At 36.8% G+C, this 23,783-nt stretch overlaps 2 protein-coding genes and 1 pseudogene across 8 annotated transcripts in view; 1 reads left to right on the top strand and 2 right to left on the bottom strand.

Moving 5' to 3' along the window:
* Positions 1-1,340: 1,340 nt before the first annotated feature.
* Positions 1,341-1,942, bottom strand: LOC308631114 (fatty acid-binding protein, heart-like; annotated as a pseudogene). The gene has a single exon. The product of its transcript is annotated as a fatty acid-binding protein, heart-like (transcript).
* Positions 1,943-4,654: 2,712 nt separating this feature from the next.
* SUMO1 (small ubiquitin like modifier 1) overlaps positions 4,655-23,783 on the top strand; it is a 94,246-nt gene continuing 75,117 nt past the window's right edge. For all 4 annotated transcript variants that reach the window (XR_014018040.1, XM_081261595.1, XM_081261592.1 and 1 more), the window contains exons 1-3: positions 4,655-4,790; positions 13,839-13,895; positions 15,608-15,689. The gene's annotated coding sequence lies outside the window, so the exon portion shown is untranslated. The remainder of the gene's footprint in view (positions 4,791-13,838; positions 13,896-15,607; positions 15,690-23,783) is intronic.
* Positions 11,014-23,783, bottom strand: part of NOP58 (NOP58 ribonucleoprotein) — a 33,401-nt gene continuing 20,631 nt past the window's right edge. For 2 of the 3 annotated variants that reach the window (XM_081261584.1, XM_081261586.1), the window contains exons 9-15: positions 22,940-23,066; positions 20,542-20,705; positions 18,684-18,818; positions 18,244-18,305; positions 15,935-16,068; positions 13,747-13,886; positions 11,014-13,147 (exon numbers count right to left, since the gene is read on the bottom strand). In XM_081261584.1, the coding sequence (XP_081117710.1) occupies positions 13,097-13,147; positions 13,747-13,886; positions 15,935-16,068; positions 18,244-18,305; positions 18,684-18,818; positions 20,542-20,705; positions 22,940-23,066 (813 nt within the window). In that variant the 3' untranslated portion in view covers positions 11,014-13,096. Of the gene's footprint in view, positions 13,148-13,727; positions 13,887-15,934; positions 16,069-18,243; positions 18,306-18,683; positions 18,819-20,541; positions 20,706-22,939; positions 23,067-23,783 lie in introns of all 3 variants that reach the window. The other variant, XM_081261585.1, reaches the window with a different exon arrangement.

Raw genomic sequence — 23,783 nt, 5'->3', positions numbered from 1 at the left:
TTTTCCCACTATAATAGTTCATCTAGGAGATCCATTTGTATTTTAATGGCTAAATTTTTAAAAATATTTTAATACCTTTATTCCACTTATTTATTTTTATGTGGTGCTGAGGATTGAACCCAGGGTCTCGCACGTGCAAGGAGAGCACTCTACCACTGAGCCACAGACCCAGCCCCTAAACTTTTTTTTTATACTTTTATTTTACTGATTTATATGTGGTGCTGAGGACCGAACCCAGGGCCCGGCATGCGTTAGGCAAGCGCTCTACCGCTGAGCCACAAGTCCAGTCCCTTAATGGCTAAATTTTTTAGTCATAAAATGAACTACTAGCCATATTTATGGGATATTATAGTTGTTTCTGGTTTGTTTTGCTATTATAAACAAGTGCTTTAGTGACTTGCGTGATTATATACGTACAAAACTAGCAGTAGCATTGCTTGGTTGGTATTTTTACTTTTCATAGCTACTAGGTAAATATTCTCCCTTCAAGCCTCAGTACTGCTGAGGAAAAAAAAAAGAAAGAAAGAAAAAGAAAGAAATATTCTCCCAGTGCTCTGGACAACAAAGAGTATTATTTATTTGGCAATTTAACAAAGTATAACTTTTCTTACATTCTTTGATCATTCATCTATGTATACTTTTTATCCTAGAACTGCCTATTACTATTTTTCATCTTAATTTTCTTAATCTCTTTACATAGTAAAGAAAATATTTCTTATATTTTGACTATCCTACAGTATTTTTGCTAACCAAGAAGTATTTTTCCTACACATTTTTTTTTTTTAATGTCTGTGGTACTAGGGACTAACCCTGGGGCATTCTATCACTGAGCTACATCCCTAGCCCTGTTTTTAAAAAAATTATTTTGAGATAGGGCCTCACAAATTGCAGAGGCTGGCTTTCAACTGCGATTTTTCTTCCTTAGCCTCCTGAGCCACTGGGATTACAGGCATGTGCCACTGCACCTAGCCCTAGCCCTTTAATTTTTTAATTTTAAGACAGGGTCTTGCCAAGTTGTCAAGGTTGGCCTTGAACTTGCAATCCTCTTGCCTCAGCCTCTCTAGATAATGGAATATGCCATGTGGCAGGTGCCGCTATGCCTGGCTATCCAAAAGTTTTAATATAGTCAATTTTATTAATCTTTTTATTTCTTCTTCCTTTTATATTTATTTTGTGAAACCAAACCTAGGACTTCATACATTCTAGGCAAATACTCTATCACTGAATTTTTTCCTGTTTTCTGAATTTATTTCTTTTTTCTTTTCCTTTTTTTTTTTTTTTCACATCACCAGAGGCAACTGCAGGGCCTCTGCTCTGCTTTATTGACTTCAGAGCATATTTAGATACAGTTTAAAAAAAAAGAAAAGAAACACGTACATACACAGTGGAAACTGGGGATCCAGGCTGGTGTCACCTGATCCCAGAAGAATTCCCCAAAGTAGGTTTATACAAAATGCTAGAAGAAAAAAATGAGGCAATGTGGTGCTGAGTCCAGGGGTGGCCAGTTGACAGAGGAACAGTCAGTGACAGTGCTGGTGGGTCATGCCTCTTTCTCATAAGTGCGAGTGCACACTACAATGCCATGGGTAAGTGTCAAGATGAGTTTCCCATCATTTAGCTCCCGCACAAGCGTAATTTCTTGCCCGTCCCACTTCTGCACGTGGACAGATTTTCCTCCATCCAGTGTCACAGTGGACTTGACCTTCCTGTCATCTGCTGTAGTCTCATCAAACTCCTTCCCCAGCTGAAAACTGATCTCCGTGTTCTTGAAGGTGATCTGTGTTTTTAAGATGATGGTGTCCCTATTCTTTTTGATGATTGTAGTGGGCTTGGTCATGCTGGCCACATGCCTGGTAGCAAAGCCCACACCAAGTGACTTCATGTAGTCATCAAAATTCTTGCTGTCCACTAGTTTCTAGGTGCCCACAAAGGCGTCCATCATGGTGAGGCTGGGCTAGGCTGAGAAGCAAGCTGCGAGAGATGGAAGGCTTGTAGACTCCGGGACGGCCCTGTTTTCTGAATTTTATGTTGTGCTTTCTCATCCCATAATTATAATTTTCTCTCTCCCTCTGAAGACCTTAATGATTTAATTATTAAGTTTTGTTCCTTGGGCTTTTAAAATTGGGTTTGAATTTTTTTCTTTGCTACACTTTTGGGGGCACTGATGAATTGAACCCAGGGCTTTGTGCCAGCCCTCTATCACTGAACTACAACCCAACCCTGCTTTGCTACATTATTTCTAAGTGTGAAACAAACAAAAACAGACAAAAATATTTTTGAGTGCATGACAGGAAAATATATTTGATTCAACAACAACTTTTTTTTTTTTTAATACTGGGGATTTAACTCAGGGGCACTCAATCACTGAGCCACATCCTCAGCCCTATTTTATTTAGAGACAGGGTCTCACTGAGTTGCTTAGTGCCTTGCTGTTCTGAGGCTGACTTTGAACTTGCTATCCTCCTATCTCAGCCTCCTGAGCCGTTGGGATTACAGGATTCCTCCAGTTTGGGCCAACATTTTATAGAGCAAATAACAATATTTTTGTACACAAATCTGGACCCAAAGTAGGCAGTTTACAATCTCTGATCCATGAACTCAAGAATCCTAATTTTCCTTCTCATCTTTGAAAATGTGACTGTTAAAAAGATTTAGTTTAAGATGGTGGGGCTTGGGATGTGGTTCAAGCGGTAGCACGCTCACCAGGCATGCATGCGGCCTGGGTTCGATCCTCAGCACCACATACAAAGATGTTGTGTCCCTGAAAACTAAAAAATAGATATTAAAAAAAAAAAGATGGTGTATGACAGTTACAATGCTCCTAAAACAATCCAAAATTGTTGAGGGCCACAGCCAAGTCGGGATGACGCATGGCATTTTTGCCAGAAGCAGTGGTTGAGAGGTGATGCTAGCGAGCCATTAAGATGATGACTTTTGAGTTCTGGTGGAGTTCCTGTTGAGTTCCACTTGAGCTCTCGTGGGGATTCCTGGAGAGTTCCCATTGATTGGGGAAGTGCCGGGAGGAGGGAATTTTCTGGTTGCTGGAGGAGCAGCGTGGTGTTCGGGGGAGTTCCCGGGAGCATGTGTGGAGTGTGCTGGTGGAGTTCAGAAATAAAGTTTGTTCCTGCTTCAGTGGCTCGTGATTTGTGCCCAGCCAGACTGCGGCACAAAATGTCTTAGGTTGAATTATGTAAAATTACCATTTTTATAGGTCAAAAGTAGTCAAACATTGACAATTTCACATAGTAATGTAAGTGGAACAAACGTAGCAAAAGTCTAAGTTGGATGCTCCTGATCTGTGAGGAGCTGTTCTCCATACTACTGTTGTATGCCCAGAAATAAAGAAAATGAGTATAATAAACAGGTGGCTGCTAGATACCACAAAAATTGACCTAATTCTTGTTATGATTTAAATATTAGGTATCCCTCAAAAGCTCATGTGTGAAACAATGCAAGAAAATTGCATGAAATGATTGAGTTATGAGAGCCTTAGCCTAATTGGTGCATTAATCCACTTCAATGGATTAACTGGGTGGTAACTGTAGGCAGGTAGGGTGTGGCTGGAGGAAGTGGGTCTCTGGGGACATGCTTTTGATATATATATATTCTGTCCCTGGAGAGAAGAGTCTCTCTCTCTCTCTGCTTCCTGGTTTCATGTCCTGAGCTGCTTTCAACCATATGTTCAACCTCACCTTAGGCCCAGAGCAATGGAGTTGGCAGTTTATGTACTGAGATCTCTGAAACCATGAACTCCAAATATACTTTTCTTTTCCTCCTCAAAAATTGTTCTTATTAGGTCTTTTGGTCACGATGACCCCCCCCCAAAAAAAAAAACCTGACTAAAACATACTCCCATTGACTTCTCCCCTGGAATCTTTAACTCTTGCATTTTCCTGTTTTCTAAGTAGAACAGAGATTGAATAATAATAATACTTAAGTGTTCAGTTTATAAGGAACTTTGAAAAAACATATTTTCAGCTGTAGATGAACACAATATCTTTATTTACTTATTTAAAAATATTTTTTAGTTAGTTGTAGATGGACAATATCTTTATTTTACTTATTCTTTTATATGGTGCTGTAAATAAAAAAAAATTATTTTTTTATATGGTGCCTGCCTCACACAGGCTAGGCAAGCATGCTACCATTAAGCCACAATCCCAACCCTATAAGGAACTTTTGCATAAATGATCTGTTTCCGGGCTGAGGATGTGGCTTAAGCGGTAGCGGGCTCACCTGGCATGCATGCGGCCTGGGTTCGATCCTCAGCACCACATACAAAGATGTAGTGTCGGCCGAAAACTAAAAATAAAAAGTAAAAAAAAAAATGATCTGTTTCCTGGATAAACAGAAATTTATGTCTGCTTTACAGATAGGGAAACGAGAGGGCACAGGTTGACTTGTTTAAGGACACAAATTAATAGATGGTGAAATCAGTTCATGACAATAACAAGGACATTCCATTAGCGACTTTTGGTTTATGCAGCACTTTAACATGTACTATTTTCTTTGACCACTAGTGCAGGGCTCTTTCCTTTCTGACAGTCATCTTGTGGCCTCTCCATCATGCTCAGTTGGTTATTAGCTTGTTGCTGGCCCAGCAGATTTTAAGATATAAATAGATGCACTTGTTGTCTACTTGATTCTTTTCCTGGAGTCAGACACATTTAACCCTGCTAGGAACCAAGGCGTACCCTTCTTGGCTCAGGTTAAAAAGGCAGCTTTAAAGAGGAACCAAGAATACACCTGATGGGCTCCCTTCATTTTTATGGCACAGAAAAGCTCTCCAGGTCAGTACCATTGCCAGAGCTCCAGGGACAAGTTTGGGGTGGGGAGATGGAGTACAATGTGTTGCTGCTGTATTTCCAGCTCTATTACCTGGTATGGCTCTCTTCTGCTCTTTCTGCTGCTTTCTAATTTTAAATGTGTAGTATCTTGTGGCTAGAAGAGAGGGGAGAAGGATGATTTCTTTTCCATAACACAACTTACACTTCATAGCGTTTGTCTGCTTTGCATAATTTCATAATTCTCATCTTTACTTGAGATCTCTATCTGCTGCTTCCCTGCTTTCCCTCTTCCTCAAGAAGGGACTTAAATGAGAACATGTCTTCTCATTAGGAGGGCTGGAGGTCTGAGGTTTATTCTGGGAACTCCCTATAGGTAGAAGCTACTGCAATTTCTGTTCAAGTTCTCCCTGCTATCTAATGAGTGTCTGGCCCACAGTGAGTGTCCCAAATACTTGTTGGCCAAGAATGTCATAAAGACCTTGGAAGTTTTCAAAGAACTCAGAATTAAAGCAAAATAAATACCATGTTCTTGCTTTTTAAAATCAGATTTTATTAATAAAGCATACAGAAAAAATGAATAGTATGAATTCCATATACCCAAATGCCACATATTTCAACAATTGTTTTCCATTTTTGGAGGAGTACTGGGGATTAAACTTGGGGGCTCTCAACCACTGAGCTACATCCTCAGCCCTATTTTTTATTTAGAGAAAGGGTCTCACTGAATTGCTTAGTGCCTTTCTTTTGCTGAGGCTGGTTTTGAACTCATGATCCTCCTATCTCAGCCTCCTGAGCCACTGGGAATACAGGCTGCTTGCCATATTTGCTTCATCTATTTATATATTCATCAAATTTTGCTAAACCACTAGAAAATAAATGATTGACAACAGGGTATTTCTCTCCAACAGAATGCATCTTTAAAAACTAAGGACATTCTCCCAATTGCCACAGTACCATTACCACATACAAAACAAGTTAACTAACTTCCTGAAATCAATCAACATGGTTTACATTAAAATTTCCCTGTCTCATGCTGGTGTTGTACCTCAGTGGTAGAGCACTTGCCTAGCATGCATGAGGCACTGGGTCTGATCCCTAGCACCACATAAATTAAAAAAAAAAATAAAATAAAGGTATCGTGTCTATCTACAAGTTAAAAAATTTTAAAACAAAAACAACAACAACAACAAAAAAACTTGCCTGTCTCCAAGCTTTTATTTTTTGGAACCAGGGTAAATAAAGGTTCACACATTGCATTTGACTCTGTCAAGTTCCTTTTTAATCCAAAGCAGGAGTCAGAAAAATCTTCCCATATAGTAAAGACTTTAGGCTTTATGAGCTATATGTCTTCATAAATACTAAATTCTGCTGTGGAAACACAAGCCAGACATATAGCTATAGATACTTCTGAAATGAATGGGCATGGCTATGTAGTATTAAAAATTTATTTGTAAAACTTTGCCTAGATTTGGACCTCAGATTGTACTTTGCCCACCTGATATAGAAAAGCCCCTCTTCCCCACATGTATTTCTTTTTAAATATTTTTTTTTCTTAATTTGAATTCAGGATGGGTATGGTGGTGCAAACCTGTTAATCCCAGCTATTCAGGATGCTGAGGCAGTAAAATGGCAAGTTTGAAGCCAACCTGGACAGTTTAGGAAGACAGTCTCGAAATAAAATTTAAAAAGGACTGAGGATATAGTTCTTTTTTTTTTTTTTTAAGAGAGAGTGAGAGAGGAGAGAGAGAGAATTTTTAATATTTATTTTTTAGTTCTCGGCGGACACAACATCTTTGTTGGTATGTGGTGCTGAGGATCGAACCCGGGCCGCACGCATGCCAGGCGAGCGCGCTACCACTTGAGCCACATCCCCAGCCCCTGAGGATATAGTTCTGCAGTACAGTACTTGCTTACCTTTTGTGAGATCCTGGGTTCAATCACCAATACCGAAAAAAAATATTATTATTACTTTTTTTCTAAGCAATACATACACTAATAATGCCATAACGAAACCAGTAGTCCTATATCCTCCACACCTCCCTTAATTCTCAAGAAGCAATCATAATGAAATTCTTTTGTAGCCTGTCCCCATTTTAATGTTACATATTCTGATCTGATTGCTTTCTGTGATTCCAATAGATGGGTTCAAATATTCAATTAAATGTGTAAAAAAAAATTATATTGGGGATTGGTCTCAGGGCTTCTCACAGACTGGAAAGCTCTGTACCACTGAGCTACATCTCCAAGGCCCTTTTATTTTATTTTGAGATAGGTTCTCACTAGGTTGCCCAGGATGGCCTCACCCTCCCAAATTGCTGGAATTACGGGAATGTACCACCATGCCCAGCCAACACTTTTTATAAGAGAAACTATTTTCTCCATATTGCTAAGAGAAAAGGGCAAATCTAAAATCCTTGGAATATGCCAGCACACTGGGTAAAGTGTGGTGAAGGTCTCTTTCAGACCAAAATCTTCATTTGCAGCGATAGAGCTGTACTAGACAATCTGATTCCTTTGGCCTCTAAAATCTCCTATTCTCCTCTGCTGGTACTATCAGACACATCATTGTCATTTTCCATTGTTTCATTTCTACTCGTAACTCTTGTATCTCGACATCTACATAATCAGGGGTTGTAGTGTTTATGAGCATTTGTTCAATTTGGTCACTTTTATAAGGGATGTCATCAAAGCTATGCTAATAATAGTGTGTCTTCCAACTCTGAAGGCTGCATTTTCTACTATGATATAGGACTTGACATTGTAATGGCTGACTTGACCGGTGGAACTTCAGGTGTACAAACACACTAGGCCAGTTCTTGGGAACTACATCCAAAGCTATTGCTTGGTGGCCTGCTGGGTCTTTGGGTTTGGTTTAAATCACAGAATAGAAAATACCAGCATTGGGATCCTCAGGTTCAATGAAAAAGCTCTGGTGTCAGCTATATCAACCTGTCTCTGCAAGTGTAGCCCACACAATTTATTTCTAGAATCAAACCATTTATTTATTCATTTTGAAATTATAGGATTCTCTTTAGGCTACTAAGAAAAATGTTCCAACATAGAGTAGCTTGCATTTTTCAGAATCACTGGCCACTGGCCTTAGAGGTAGAATGCCTTCAATATTCACACACCCCATTGTTCCCAATGATTTAAATGGCATCAACCAAGTTCCTTAACATGTTATCAATTTCCTCATGTGTAAGCAGGCAAGATGATAGAATCTGTTAGAAAGGGTTGTTAGACTTAAGTTAATTAAAGGGCTTGAGGAATGCTGGATACAGAGTAGTAATCAATAAAATGTTAATTATCCTTTTAGGCTTATTATTTTGAATTTTCCAATTAAGTGATGGTGGACCAGAATTACAGCTTGTTAAAAGTAGTGCAGGATGTTCACTGCAGAAAACCAAAAAATCAGGGGCAGACACCTCCTAGTCATTGACTCACAGTCCCAAAAATTTTCTGGTACTTCAGCATTACAGTGTGTTGAAGGGATACCTTTTTCTAGTCACAAATTCCCTCTTTGGATTAGTAGTTAAGGCTGAGTGGGAGTGTATGAGCTTCAGTATGATTTCAATGTTGTACTGATACAGTAGAATTTTCTTATCCATCTTAGACTACAGAATTTTAAGAGTACACTATCCAGGTTAAAACCATTTGATTAAAATACCATTTAAAAAAAAATGCTGCTGTGTCTAAAAGTGTGTAATGAGTAGGTGGGACAACTCTCTTTTTAAAAAGATAAGAGAGTTTCTGAAATAGTGTCTTTCTAATATTGTTGGTTGGACTGAAAATTATTGCTAAGTTTTGAGCAAACTGTCACTATTTTACACTTATCAATTCCCTTTGTCACAATAATTTTACATCTAAAAAATTTGCAGTGCTGGACATGGAAGTTAGGCCTTAATGCATGCTAGGCGGGGGCTGGGGATGTGGCTCAAGCGGTAGCGCGCTCGCCTGGCATGCGTGCGACCCGGGTTCGATCCTCAGCACCACATACCAACAAAGATGTTGTGTCCGCCGAGAACTAAAAAATAGATATTAAAAAAAAATTCTCTCTCTCTCTTAAAAAAAAAATGCACGCTAGGCAAACACTGTACAACTGAACTACAACCCCAGCCCTATCCTATTTAAACACAAGCACATGATAAATGCACAAAAGGCATTCACTGAAGCTTTATGGCAACAAACAAAATCACAACAAAATCCCAAAACTAAACTTCAAAGGAAAGTACTAAATAGTAGAGATGCTTGAATATTGTTTTAATCAGCTTTTTTGATGCTGTGACCAAAGACCTGACAAAAACAATTAGGAGGAAATGTTTATCTGGGGGCTCACGGTTTCAGAGGTCTCAATGCATAGATGGCTGACTCCACTCCTCAGGGCCCAAGGTAAGGCAGGACATCATGGCCAAAGAGTGTGGCAGAGGAAAGCAGCTGGGAACATCACACCAGAAAGCAGAGAGACTAAGCTCACAAAATATATACATCAAAGGCACAGCCCCAATGACCCACCTCTTTCAGCTATACCTTACCCACTTAGTAACCACTCAGATAATCTCTGTGGGGGATTAATTCACTGATTGGGTTAAGGCTCTCATAACGAAATCATTAAATCATTGCATTGTCTCACATGTGCTTTTGGTGGACACCTAATATGTAAACCATAACTAATATGAAGCACCAGTCCTTGTTTATAATCAACCAAAATAAGTCAAGGATATGCTTGGTCATTTACATTTGTGGGACTAGTCATAAATTTATTATCTCACTAATGTTTATTTCAAATGATTTTGCATTACATGTGAGCTTTTTAATGTTATGTGCTGTTTCAAATGAGCCCACAAATTTAAACTGGTTTGTCCTCATTTTATACAAAATGTACACAGAACACTCACAGAAACAGGAATTCAAAAACTAAATTCTGATAGACAGGAAACAATAATTCCAAGTTTTCTTTTTTTTTTTTTTTTTTTTTTTAAGAGAGTGAGAGAGGAGGGGGAGAGAGAGAGAGAGAGAGAGAGAGAGAGAGAGAGAGAGAGAGAGAATTTTTAATATTTATTTTTTAGTTTTCGGTGGACACACATCTTTGTATGTGGTGCTGAGGATCGAACCCGGGCCGCACGCATGCCAGGCGAGCGCGCTACCGCTTGAGCCACATCCCCAGCCCCTCCAAGTTTTCTTTAACTATGTAGGAAGAACATTAGTCAGATTGTGTCCAGTCCCAATGTGCTTCTGAACAGTTGACAGCAAAACAGTTCAATTGAGGCCTGATGGTGGTATCTTGGCCATAAAATTAGGTTCTAGTTTGGAGAACTACAGAGCTAGGTAAAATAATGGAAAGAAATCCTCCTAGAAAAGGTATTGTCCCTTAACCATCATGAGCTGGAATTTGTAAAAAATGAAAATTCTTGCCAGGTTTGGTGGTCCACACCTGTGATCCCAGCTACTTGGGAGACTGAAGCAGGATGATCCAAGATTGAGACCAGCCTGGGCAACTTTGAGACTCTGTCTCAAAGAAAAAAAAAAAAAAAAAAAGTCTGGGGTTGTAGTTCAATGGTAAGGCACATGATTAGCAAGTGTGAGGTCCTGAGTTCAAACCCTCCCCTACCCCCAAGTCTTCCGGGTATTTCTAATCCCTACCAAAGCTTTTAGTATATTCTGACATTTGCTTAAATGTTTTTGAACAAAAACTTACTGAAACCAGGCATGATAGGACACATCTATAATCCAGCCATTTCAGATGTGTGCCACCATGAGGCCAGCCTTAGCAATTTAGTGAGGCCCTAAGAAACTTAGTGAGACACTGTCTCAAAATAAAAAGTAAACAGGGCTAGGGATATGGCTGAGTGGTTAAGGACACCTAGATTTAATCCCCAGTACCAAACAAAACAAAACCTACTATAAATTAGCATCTACAAGCAGTTGTTCACCATGCACATAAAGCCCAGGGTTCAATACCCAGTGCTAGGAGGGGAAAAAAAAAGAAAAAAAGTACCTATAATGTTGTTATATTCAAAAAATAGTTAAGTTTTGACTTTTGGTGATGAGTTGCCATAGGATAAAGCAGATTAAAAACCTTTAATAAATACTGGCTCAACCACCTATGCCCTTAATATTAAGTTAACGGGGACTGGGGTTGTAGCTTAGTGGTATAGTACTTGCTTAGCACAGGTGAGGCACTAGTTTTGATCCTTAGCACCACATGAGAAAACAAATAAATAAAAAATTCTTTTTTTTTTTTAAAAAGTTCATGCTGTACTCAAGGCATCTGCAGAAAAACCAGAAAGGGCATTCTTTAATCAGAATAAAACACATAAAATTAGTAATTTCTCCATGAGCCATATACTCATTAGTGAACATTAAAGCCTATTTTATGCCAGGAACAATTGCTGATAGTAAGTAGAGTTCTACTGAAGATGTCAAGTAATGCACAAGGAATTTTTAAACTCTTCACAAATACCTCACTCCTTTAAACAACCCAATTACAGATAAACAAAAACAGGTTCTATGCGTTTAAATTATTTACTCTAGACTTGGCTACTGTGTGCACCTTCAACTTACACTACCTGAGACCTTGCTAAAAATGCTGTCATGGGTGCTAACCTAGACTTGATTCAGATCAGTAAGTTTGAGACAGTTGGCCTTACTGCATTGTCATTCTAAGTGGTAGAGTTGGGATAAAGGATGAATCCAAGTCACAACTTTTTTTTTGTATGCCAACCAAGTTCTCTACCACTGAGCCACATTCCTAGCCATAGAATAAATGTTTTAAGAAAGGATTATTTTATGTGGGTTCATAGAAAATAATTCAAATTTGCTAATCAAAATTAGGTATAGGTGGGTGCGGTGGCATGAGCCTATAGTCTCACCTAACACAGAAAGGCTGAAATTTAAGGATCATATGAGACAGACTTTAAGGCTTTCCTCAGGCCTGTAGAGAACTATTCAAAACCACTAGAAGTTTTTAGTTAGCATTCTCAGTCTAAACTTTTTTCAGATGTAAAAGCTTTTGAATGTACCACTCTTGGTAGATCAATGAATTACTTTCATGAAAGGTGTTAAAAACAGCCAGGTGTAGTGGCACATGCCTGTATTTCCAGCAGCTCAGGAGGATGTGAGTTCAAAGCCACCCTCGGCAACTTAGCAAGGTCCCAAGAAACTTAGTGAGACCCTGTCTCTGAATAAAATACAAAAAGGACTGGGCATGTGGCTCAGTGGTTGAGCACCCCTGGGTTCAATTCCTGGTACCAAAAACCATAAACAAAACAAAACAAAACAAACAAACAAACAAAAGCCTCATATAATCTGGGACACATCTTACTGGGTACTACAAAACATTGTTTCTCAAAACAAAATAACCACACTATTAAAGCTAACAGCAAACTAGGAATCTGAAGTAGGGTTATGGACTTGCTTGTGGTCAAAAGAAAAGCAGAAATCAAAGCTAGAGTCTCTAGCTTCTTCGGTCTGCCAAATGCTTTTATTGAATCTTACTTCAGCATTACGTCCACAGGATATAAAGAGGCAAGATATAATACTTTGATAAACTTATGACTGTCATATGATACAGAAAACAGGTTTCTGTTGGCATAATAAATACTATTTTAAAAAGGTAAAGATCTTTCTCTAGCATTCTTTTGTAAGTTTATGCCTCATTTCTACTGATATTTTTTTCTCTCCAACTGTTTTCCAAGTGACATTGTTTTTCTTTTTGGTACTGAAAATTGAACCAGGGTGTTTTAGTAAGTTACAAACACAGTTTCTTCCTTTTTCTAGAAGAGACCCTGAAATGGTTTGCTCAACTAGTTTAAAATCTGAACATGAAACAAATCTTTATTTAAATAAATACAGAGTGTGGGTGGGTTGGTGGATTATGAAAAATAGTCCAAAAAAGTAATAATGAGGTACTTAAATCGGTCCATCTTATCATAATTATAGCCTTCCAAAAGACTGTTTCAAATTAAGCATACCATTAACAACTTTTCAACTATAATGATCAAAACAATAATCACCAGATGTCAAATAAAATATAGAAGAGACCAAAGACTCACTACGTAAATGTCAAGAGATCACAGACCTGCCTTAAAATACAAAGAAAATATTTTTATTTATATATCAAAGACTCTAACAAATGTTGACATAATAAGGTTAACAAGAGTTGACATAAAGACACAAGTGTGAAAAGCTAGAGATGATTAATCACTGTTTCATTCAACCTCTCCTTGATTATTTTGGAGAGCATCTCTGGCATACTCCCAACCGAATCTTAAGCATGATGTTTCCAGGTGCCAAAATTGTTTCCTTTTCCATTAGTCCTCAATGTCTTTCTTCTTCTTCTTCTTCTTCTTTTTTTCTGGACTCTGAAATAAGCAACAAGAATGCTTTTGAAAGAGCTACAATTGTATGCATGAAGAATAACTATTCCTTATAAAATAGATCATATGTCCCTTAAACACAAATTTGGGAGTGAGATTAAAATATAAAAATGACCCTGGAGTGTGGCTCAGTGGCCCAGCACTTGCCTTCTGTGCATAAGGCTCTGGGTTCAATCCTGAGCACTTAAAAAAAAAAAAGTAAATCATGTTTTCTTCCTTCCTCAAACATTTTTGTAGTAAGAAAGTAAATTTGGAAAATGGTCTTTAAAATGAGAACGGTGGCACACGCCTGCAATCCCAGCAGTTCGAAAAGCTGAGAGGCAGAATACCAAGTTCAAAGCCAGCCTCGCAACTCTTTGAGGCCCAAAGCAACTTAGCAGGACCGTCTATCAAAGAAAACAAAATAAAAACCTGGGCATTAATAATACAAATACAATAAGACAATTTTATTTACTCCCCCATCAATGAAAACCGTTTTTTTAAATGCTTACTCATTTCTGATAGAGAAGAGATTAAAATATGGAGACCCTGCCCACACTGAGACAGTACTGGTTAGTTAAAAAACAGGAATTGTTTAAACATACAGGAATTGCTGTGCTGGTACATGGCTCTTCCTCAGAAACTGGTTCTTCTTTAATGTGTTTCTTTTTATCCTTTTTCTTCTTTTTCTTGGTAGATGTCTCTTCTTCTACTAGTACTACTTCTTCTTCCTCCTCCTCTTCAACTGAATTGGGTAAGTACAAAGATCTAACAATTAACATTCAACCAGACCTCAATCCACCCAAAATTTTCTTGGTTTTTTTTTTTTTTTTTTTTTTTTTGGTCATTCTGGTAAAATATTCAATATTTATATCCATCTTGTAATTGAAAATGTCCTTCAAGGACTACTTTTTCTAATGCTGTAAACTTTATAAATGATACAGATACAGCTCAGAGATACATACTTCTCTCTTAATCATGCAGTTACATATAAAACTTAGGACTAAAACAAAAGCTATCAGATTACCAATGCCATTGTTTTGTCGAGGAGGCAATTACATTAGAAATGGTTAAGAGATGGGCTGGGGTTGTGGCTCAGTGGTAGAGTGCTTGCCTAGCATGCACGAGGAACTGGGTTCGATCCTCAGCACCAATAAATCTAAAATAAAGATATTGTGCTCACCTAAAACTTAAGAATAAAATTTAAAAAAAGAAAAAAAGAAATGGTTAAGAGATTGTGTGTTCTGGAGTCAGATTGTGTGTATTCTATCCTGACTCCTGAATACAAATACAGTTGACTTTTTTATTTACATCCCCATCAATGAAAATCATTTTTTTAAAAATGCTTGCTCCTCTATAAAACTCCTTACCTACGTAATAAAATTTAAGGATATTAGCACATTCCTATAATCCCAGTGACTGGGAAGGCTGAGGAAGAGGATAATTTCAAAGCCAGCCACAGAAACTCAGGGAAAATATTCTAAATATTTCATTTAGGAAATAAAAAGGGATGGATATAGCTCAGCGGTTAAGTGACCCTGGGTTCAATCCCTAACCAAAACAAACAAATAAATAAAAATGTTTACCTTACTGGATTGTTACTGGAATTTAAAGCCTCTATTATGAATTTCATTTTAGGGGGAGAATGAAAATACAAAGCAAATAATAATACCATATATAATAGGAATTAGTAAGGATAAAAATAAAATAGGAAGGGGAATGTAGAAGAGCAATTACATATTGACATTAAGACAGAGTGGTCAGGCAAACATCAAGACAAGGAAATGAATGATGGTATATCTGAAAGGAATACTCCAAGGAGAAAGAAGAGAAAATGGTAAGATTCCAAATATCTGGGGAGGGGTATTTAAGAAACTTCAAATAGGTCAATGTGGCTGGAATAGTTAGCAAAGAGTAGAAATTTAGAACACACCAGAAAACTAATGTGAAGTATGTATTACCTCTATGGCCACTACATACTTTCAAAGTAGAACAGAGAAGATCTGATGCCAGAAGAGATTTGGATTATAAGAAAAAAAGTTGAAGTTTACAGCCAAAATAACAAAAACTGCTACTTAAAGCATGGGAAAAATTGCAGGCAAAAGATTAGGAATACACAAAGATCCAGTCACATTAATTTTGAAAAGCTTATCGTTAAAAAAAGAAAACAACAACAACAAAAAAAAACTGGTGAGGTGGGGAGATAAAATTTAGAATTCAGTGATTCAAATTCTAGCAATGAGTTTAGGGATTTTCTTGATTTTTCAATAAGAAAACAAAAGGAATTTAAATAATTGCCTGGGTTCATTCTTGATGACAGTATGTTTTTGACAAGTAAGCCATTTAGAAACCAAATTGAAGGGCTGGGGCTGTAGCTCAGTGGTACAGCGCTTGCTTTGACTGTGAGGTTTGATCCTTAGTACCACATTAAAAATAAACAAAGATACTGTGTTTTACTCTTTCTAGACTGGCAAGAACTCAATAAACAGGTGCAACTAACAAATGGGGCAATGGTTTAATCAACTTCATAAGACAGTTTGGTTTTCTGGTGAGTACTTATTAAATATCACTATAATAGCTACCTAGCATGCAAATATTCCAATTTATTAGCCAAATAACAAAGAAAACCACTGCTGTTAAAAAGTGTACTTTCATTTAGTCATTTTCATGACTAAAAAATATCTTGTGGATACTATTCCAAGACTCACAAAGTCTGTAATTTTTAAGTGTAAGAGTAAGTACCAGAGTGTATCATCATAATAGCATAAGTGGCATTTAAAATTTTAAACCAACCTTTTACTTTAATCTTGGCTTTCTTGGCTTTCTTTTCAGTTACTTCCCCCTCTTTGTCTACCTGTTCTATTTTGCGTTTTTTAGAACAGGTTGGAAGTGTGGAATCACCAGAGGGATCATAAGTCTTCACTTCACTGAAAGAACAAAAGAATTTTAGAAAACCCCTACAAATATCTGTAACTAAAATAATTCAAGACAAAAGAGAATGTCACTAGATGATACACAAGCACACAATATAGCTTTATTTTAGTGGATTTGATGTAGTTCATAAGGACTTAAGTTTTCCCAAAGGTAAAAAGCACTGCCAGGTGTGGTGGCACACACCTGTAACTTGGGAGGCTGAGACAGGAGGACCTCAAGTTCAAAGTCAGCCTCAGCAATAGCAATGTGCTAAGAAACTCAGTGAGACCCTGTCTCTAAATAAAATACAAAACAGGGCTGGGGATGTGGCTCAGTGGTTGAGTGTTCCAGAGTTCAATCCCCAGTACCCCAACTCACCCCCTACAAATGGAGAAAACATCTCCACAATTAACAAGAAAGTAAAAACTGAATCCCATTTTGAGAAAGTTGTATAATTAAATGAAATAAAATAAAAACCAAAATTAATACAGGTATCTTCATCACAATATCCCACAGGGCAAAGGAATAAAAGGGGATAGATACAGAAAGATTGCTTAAAAGTTAGGCATGGTGGTTACATGTTTGTAATCCCAGCTTCACGGGAGGTTAAGGCAAGAGAACTCTAAGTCTAAAATCTCCTAGGCAATTTAACTAGCCCTGTTTAAAAAAAAAAGAAAGAAGATCTGAGGGAGTAGACCTGTGGTTGAAGGTCCATAGGTTCAACCCCCAATATCCCACTCCCACAAAGAACATGCAGCTATTGTAAACAACTTAGAAATTTACAATTAAAGTGTTAATGCCCACAATGCATGCATTTGGCTTTTTCAAAGTATACAGGAAAAAAATTTTGAACATGTACATTTTAATACCTACATGTATGAATAGATACATAATTATATATTGCTTTTTCTGTTCAATTATTACAGCATAACCTAGCATGTGTGAGGCACTGGGTTCAATTCTTAGCACCACATATAAATAAATGAATAAAATAAAGGTTCATCAGCATCTAAAAAATATATTTAAAAAAAAATTTTTTTACAGATGAGACTGGGGTTGTGCCTTGTACATGTGAGGCCCTGGGTTGGACCCTCAGCACCATATAAAAATAAACTAGTTAATAAAAGTATTGTGTCCTCTACAACTAAAAATATCAAAATAAAAAATTCTTACAGAGCTAAAATAATCTTCAAAGTAGAATTAGGTTAATGACTGACTAGGAGCACTTTGAAGGATCTTAATACATAGTGTCATAATGTTTTGTTTTCCAAAACAGCTGTATCAATCTACTTCTATCACCACAACCTGATGAATAGGGAGCATTAAACCAAATGATAACCAAAGAACCCCTCCATACATAAATCTTGTTGACAGTGAGATCTGAGTATTTCATCATGCCTATGAACCATTTTTAGACTTATCTTCCATCTTTGACTTTCTAAGAGTTTCCTTTGTAGATTAATCCTAGATAAACTTTCTTTTTTATAAATAGCATAATTCATAGAGGAATTTTATATGAAAAATATTTAGTACTAATATCTGGAAGTTAGAAACTAGAAATTAAAAGTGATTAGAAAGTAGAAATGAGTTTGGCATGGAGACACACACCTAATCCTAATGACTTAGGAGGCCGAGGCCAGACTGAGAAATGTAGTTGGGTCCTAAGCAACTAAGCGAGATCCTGTCTCAAGACTGGGGATTAAAAAAAAAATAGAAATGAGTATAAAAAAACTAAATGAGAAGGAAAAAAAAAAGATGTGTAACATGGTGACTACTGTCAAACATACCAGAGTAAATTTTAAGTGTCTTACCACAAAAAAAAGTAAGCGAATGCATGTTAGCTTAATTTAGCCATTTCACAATATACATACTTGGCAAAAAAACACTTATACGATAAATGTATATAATTTTTTAAATAAAAAGATTGGGGGCTAATTAGGTGCTTAAGTTTATAAGTGAAAAATTGCTGTTGCTGGTTGTAATGAGGCATGCCTATAATCCCATTTATGTGAATGGCTGAGGTAGATTACAAAGTTGAGGAAAGCCTGGACCCTGGGCAACTTAGTGAAACCCTATATTTAAAAAAAAAAAAAAAAATAGGGGATGTAAGGGGGCCATGTATGTGCATGGTGTTGATAATTAACTTTTAAATAAACAATGTGTTCATCTATTCCCCTAAATATACTCACCTTTTGTGTTCATACTTTTCTGTTTTTGCTAACGCTTTTCCTGTTCCACTTATTTTTCTTATCTGAGAAGAAAAATGGAAATTACTAATGAAATTCCAAGCATAATATATATATATTTTTTTGTGGTGCCGAGGCTTGATCCCAGGGCCTTGTGCATGCAAGGCAAGCACTCTACCAACTGAGCTATATCCCCAGCCCCCAAGCATAATATCTGATAATTTTTCTTTACTCTGAACAGCATATCTTAATGACAAACGTGATTCAATACATCAGTTCTTGGTAAATAAGAGAAACTTAACAGCAGGTACAAAAAATATATTTCATACTAAAGTGGATCACAAAACAACAGTTTCATTGTTTATTAACAAATCACAGGAAACATCATTGTTTATTAACAAATCACAGGAAACATTGTGCAATTGGTGGAATATGGTACTTACCCCTCTATCCTCCAAGGTTCTCAATCTGGCCTCTAATTTAGCTCTATTCTCAACTCCCATTGCAGAACTGGAGTCTTCACCAAATGCATCATAACGTATAGCCAAAACGGTTTTGGCTGCTAGCATTCGAGAAATCTAATATAAAACACGAAGTTAGAAGCAATCAAACTATATCCCAAGCTCAGATGTAAAATTCTCAGCAATTTATTCATGAGAAAAATTATACCAAATCAGCATATTACCATTCATTCTAGATTTTTTTAGGGGGTGGGGGTGCTGGGGACTCAAACCAAGGGCCTTATGTATGCTATGCGAGCAGAGTTATACCACTGAACTACATCTGCTAGACCTCATTTTAAGATCAAAATCAAAAGTATTATAAGTCATACAACTCAAATCACCTACTGTATTTCTTCATCTTTGTTACAGTATAATGGCTTACTGGTTATACATCACTGTCAATACTTTGGTGGACAAAAACACGTTTTAACAAATTTGTGTTTAAAATTATCTTAAACTAGCCAAGCATGGTGGCGCACGCCTGTAATTCTAGCAGCTAGGGAGTTTGAAGCAGGGGGATCACAAGTTAAAAGCCAGCTTCAGAGGTGTTAAGCAACTCAGTGAGACTCTGTCTCTAAATAAAATTAAAAATAGGGCTGGGGATGTGGTTCAGTGTTTGAATGCCCCTGAGTTCAATCCCCAGTACCAAAAATGACATAATATAAAATAAAGTAACCTCAAACTAATCTTCCAATGTCTACCTTTAGTTTCACACAGTGATACTATTTCAATGCCTTAAGAGGTCCCCTAAAACAACTATATTCATTTCTCTCATAACAGTCTTAACTATCGTGGATACTTCTTTAAACTGACATTGTTTCATTGAACACTTTATTTCCATTACTGTGCTCTTATGTTTATAAAATTTTAGTTATTTCTGGGGCTGGGGATGTGGCTCGGGCGGTGGCGCACTCACATGGCATGCGCGGGGAGCTGGGTTCAATCCTCAGCACCACATAAAAAAATAAAACAAAGATGTGTCCACCGAAACAATAAGTATTAAAAAAAATTACCTCTCTAAAAAAGAAAATTTTTTTTAGTTATTTCTGTTAAATAGGAATTCTTAAACACTGAAAGTACTTAATTTTTTTAAGTCTGTTTTCAATATCTATAAAACAGGAAGTACATACTATTATTACCATTATTATTATTTTGGCAGTGCTGGTGACTGAAACCAGCCAGGGGTGCTCTATACCACTAAGCTACCTCCCGAACCCATATTTTGAGACAGGGTCTCTCTAAGTTGCTGGCCTTGAACATGGAATCCTCTTGACTCAGCCTCCTGAGTAGCTGGGATTACAGATGTGCGCCACCATGCCTATGTGCTATTAGTTTTAATAGTTGATAAATGCGGGGCTGGGGATGTGGCTCAAGCGGTAGCACGCTCGCCTGGCATGCGTATAGCCCGGATTCGCACCTCAGCACCACATACAAACGAAGATGTTGTGTCTGCCGAAAACTAAACAGTGAATATTAAAAGTCTCTCTCTCTCTTAAAAAAAAAGTTCATAAATGTTAGACTGGCTTTCTTACAAAATCCTTTTGTGAATCACCCACAGGTGAATCCTAGAAAAAAAATAATAATGAAAGAAAATGGCTACAGATAGACCAATAACAATTTCTTCTAATCTTTTCTTTCAGTACACACAAATACTTTTAATTTAAACAAAATTAAATGATAAAAGACAATAGAAAGACTGAATGTGCACTATAATAACAGGAGAAGTGTGTGTTTTTAGAAATAAAAATAGATAGAAGATAGATGGAAAAGGCCTAACTTCAGAAAAGTTGTAACTCACCTTCCCTTTGTGTTTGGGACTTGACTGGCCCACAAGTGAAGCATGATAAATAAGACCATATTTAGGGGTATCCCGTCTAGATTTAAGGGCTCTGAAGAGTGCCTTTTCAGCTCCAAGAATCTGAACTGTAGAAGCTGCATGCTTAGCCAAATTCAAAAGAGAACCTACCAAAAATAAATGGTCACTAATAAAGCACTACCAGATATGTACATTCCATGTATTAAATAAAAAACATAGCTTATTATAGCTAGAGTAATAAATTAAAAAATCCAAATGATGCAGAATTATGTAATCTTGTATAAATTCCCTGAAAATTCTAATGCTTCATTTGACTCTGAGGCAGAGATTTGTGATGTCTATGACAAAGTGAAGGTTAAGCTTAACTTAAACTTATTTGCCTGAGATGGTATTTCTACTGTGTATTTATTAGCATTCCCCAAGTGATACATATATAAAAACAAGTATTTACACACATCAATCTATCCCCCATTTCCTGAGATTTTGGACATCAAATATTCCATTGTTCTAGATATGTACTAGGTAGTATCAACTATACGAATATCTCACTAGCACTAACTGAAAAAATATTCTCACTTCATTTAACTTTATTTCAGATAAGGATTAGGAAGCAATATGCCTGGAACTAAACTAAGTTGCTTTCTTGGATATGTTGCAAAGAATATTTTCTATCAAAAAACAAAACAAGGGGCTGGGGATGTGGCTCAAGCGGTAGCACGCTCGCCTGGCATGTGTGCGGCCCGGGTTCGATCCTCAGCACCACATACCAACAAAGATGTTGTGTCCGCCGAGAACTAAAAAATAAATATTAAAAATTCTCTCTCTCTCTCCTTCCTCTCACTCTCTCTTAAAAAAAAGGGGGGGGGCTGAGTACAAAGCTTAGTAGTATTAATGCTTGCAGAGCATACCAAGTACCACAAAAACAAAACACCACAAAACCAAAACACTATACACCTAATGTTAATGTTAGGAGCTCAATTACTGAAGACATGTTTAAAGTGCAAAAAACTCATATTTCTGTTAATCTCTGTATGCATGTGTTACCACCATAAGTTTAGATGCATCTACAAAATTGGGTGAAACCAAGGAAACCAGGCTAGATGATTGTGATCCTGTAGTGAAGGGTACTTGAATGGAATATTATGTCTCATTAAAGATGTAGCTAAGACAGTTATTCCAGTTTAAACACTTTGATGTAGATAATAAGTAAGAACTATGATGGATTATAACAATGAATCTAATAGGATAAAAATAAATTGGGGGCTGGGGTTGTGGCTCAGGCTCAGTGATAAAGCGCTTGCCTAGCATGTGTGAGGCACTGGGTTCGATTCTCACTACCGCATATAAAAAAATAAAGGTCTGTCAATGACTAAAAATATATTTTAAAAAAATAAATTGGTACTTCAACTATACTAAAGGTATTCAATTATACAGTGATTTTTGTTGTAGCATATCACCCCTACAATTTTACCACATACACATTAAGTTTATTATAAATTGATTCTTCAAAACACTTTGAAAGTCAAATACATTAAAATAGCATATTCAACAATGAAATTCACATAATCTATCAAGAATATACATTGCCTGAACTATATTCATCTTGGTCTGATGTGGGTTTTTGTTAGTTTTGTGGTACCGGGAACTGAACCCAGGGCCTTGTGCATGTTAGGTTAATGTTCTACCACTGAGCTACATCTCCCGAACTCATGACTTTTTCTTTCCACATCTTTTTTATTGGTGCATTATATTTATATAAAATTATGAAATTTTTATGTTTGTACATATACGCAACATTACAATATAATTTGGCCAATATTACTCTCCAGAACTCCCCCCCTCCCTCCTTCCGTCCTACCCCATTCCCTTTCCACTACTAATCTCCTTTTGATTTTCATATTCTTAACTCATGACTTTCTTTTTCTTTTCTTGGGCAGTAGTGAGGACTGAATCCACAGTCACTACTACCAGGCTATATCCCCAGCCCTTTTTAACTTAATTTTTGAGATAAGTTCCTGCTAAATTGCCCAAGCTGGCCTTGAGCTTGTAAGCTGCAGCCTCAGTCTATTGAGTAGCTGGGATTATAGGAGTGTATCACTATGCCTGGATTCATAAGTTCTTAATATTATGAAAAATGATAATTATATTCTTCTGTAATTATCTGATTTTTCTGATTAACCAGAGCAAACATCTGAAAAAAGAACCACAAGTGTCTCAGAAGAGGTAGTGACTAAAGATGCCTTCATTATCCAAAAGGAAATCCAGCAAACAAAAATCATCATTGAACACTTGGCTCTTACTTTTTAATAGCTGTAAAGATCAAAACCCAGAAAAAATGACTTTACATACTCGTGTTTACAAATTACATTAAAACAGTCACCTGCATGAGCAATAAGCCTTGCTCCAACTAATTCTCCAACCATAACTGTAACATTGGGTGCAATGGCCATCATTCGATTTTGTAGATATTCATAGAGCTGAGTCCTATATTCCGAGATTTCAATCACCTAACAAAAGGAATAAAATGAATAAGTAATAAAGACCTATCAGTAAAAACAGTGTCAAATTTACATGACTAAAACACTCAAGTAAAACAGCTTAGGCAAACTGGCATGTGCCTCTAGTCTAATTACTCAGGAGACCAGAGCAGGTAGGTTATATAAAGTTAAGAGCTTGAAGCTAGTGTGGGTTACATACTGAGACCCTAATCTCGAAATAAAAAGGTCTGGATTCCTGAATTATCAAAGAACTGCTTGACCCTAGGTAAATTTACTTTTAAGACTGGTTTTCTATAAAATCACTTCTGTAAGTCTTTAATTAAACAAATGTATGTAAACCACTTACAGTATAGCTTCTGAAAAAAAAAAAGTTTGTCAATACTATTCTAATAGTTTTCAAAAAATTCCATCAGCTACACATTTGTGTCATCTGTAAATTTTTTGTATATAATTATCAAATTTGGGGCAAAAAATTGTCATGGGCTATAAACACAAACTCCAATAACGCAAGCCATATTTCTTGTGCTTCTTAATAAATATGCTAGTAGTACAAATTACTTCATTCCACTATGTACTTCCCCCTTCTAAGTATACCAAATAAGATGACATCAGATGAGGTAGTGACTGAACACCCTCATGTTTTTATCAGGTGAACAATAACTGTAAAAATCATCATTGCCATCAGAAAATTATTATAAAGCTGGAAACAGCTGGATTCACTATGGA

The sequence above is a fragment of the Spermophilus citellus genome (assembly GCF_964194105.1).
Source record: "Spermophilus citellus genome assembly, chromosome: 11".
NCBI classification, from domain to species: domain Eukaryota; kingdom Metazoa; phylum Chordata; class Mammalia; order Rodentia; family Sciuridae; genus Spermophilus; species Spermophilus citellus.
This window is presented reverse-complemented; position numbering and strand designations above follow the sequence as displayed.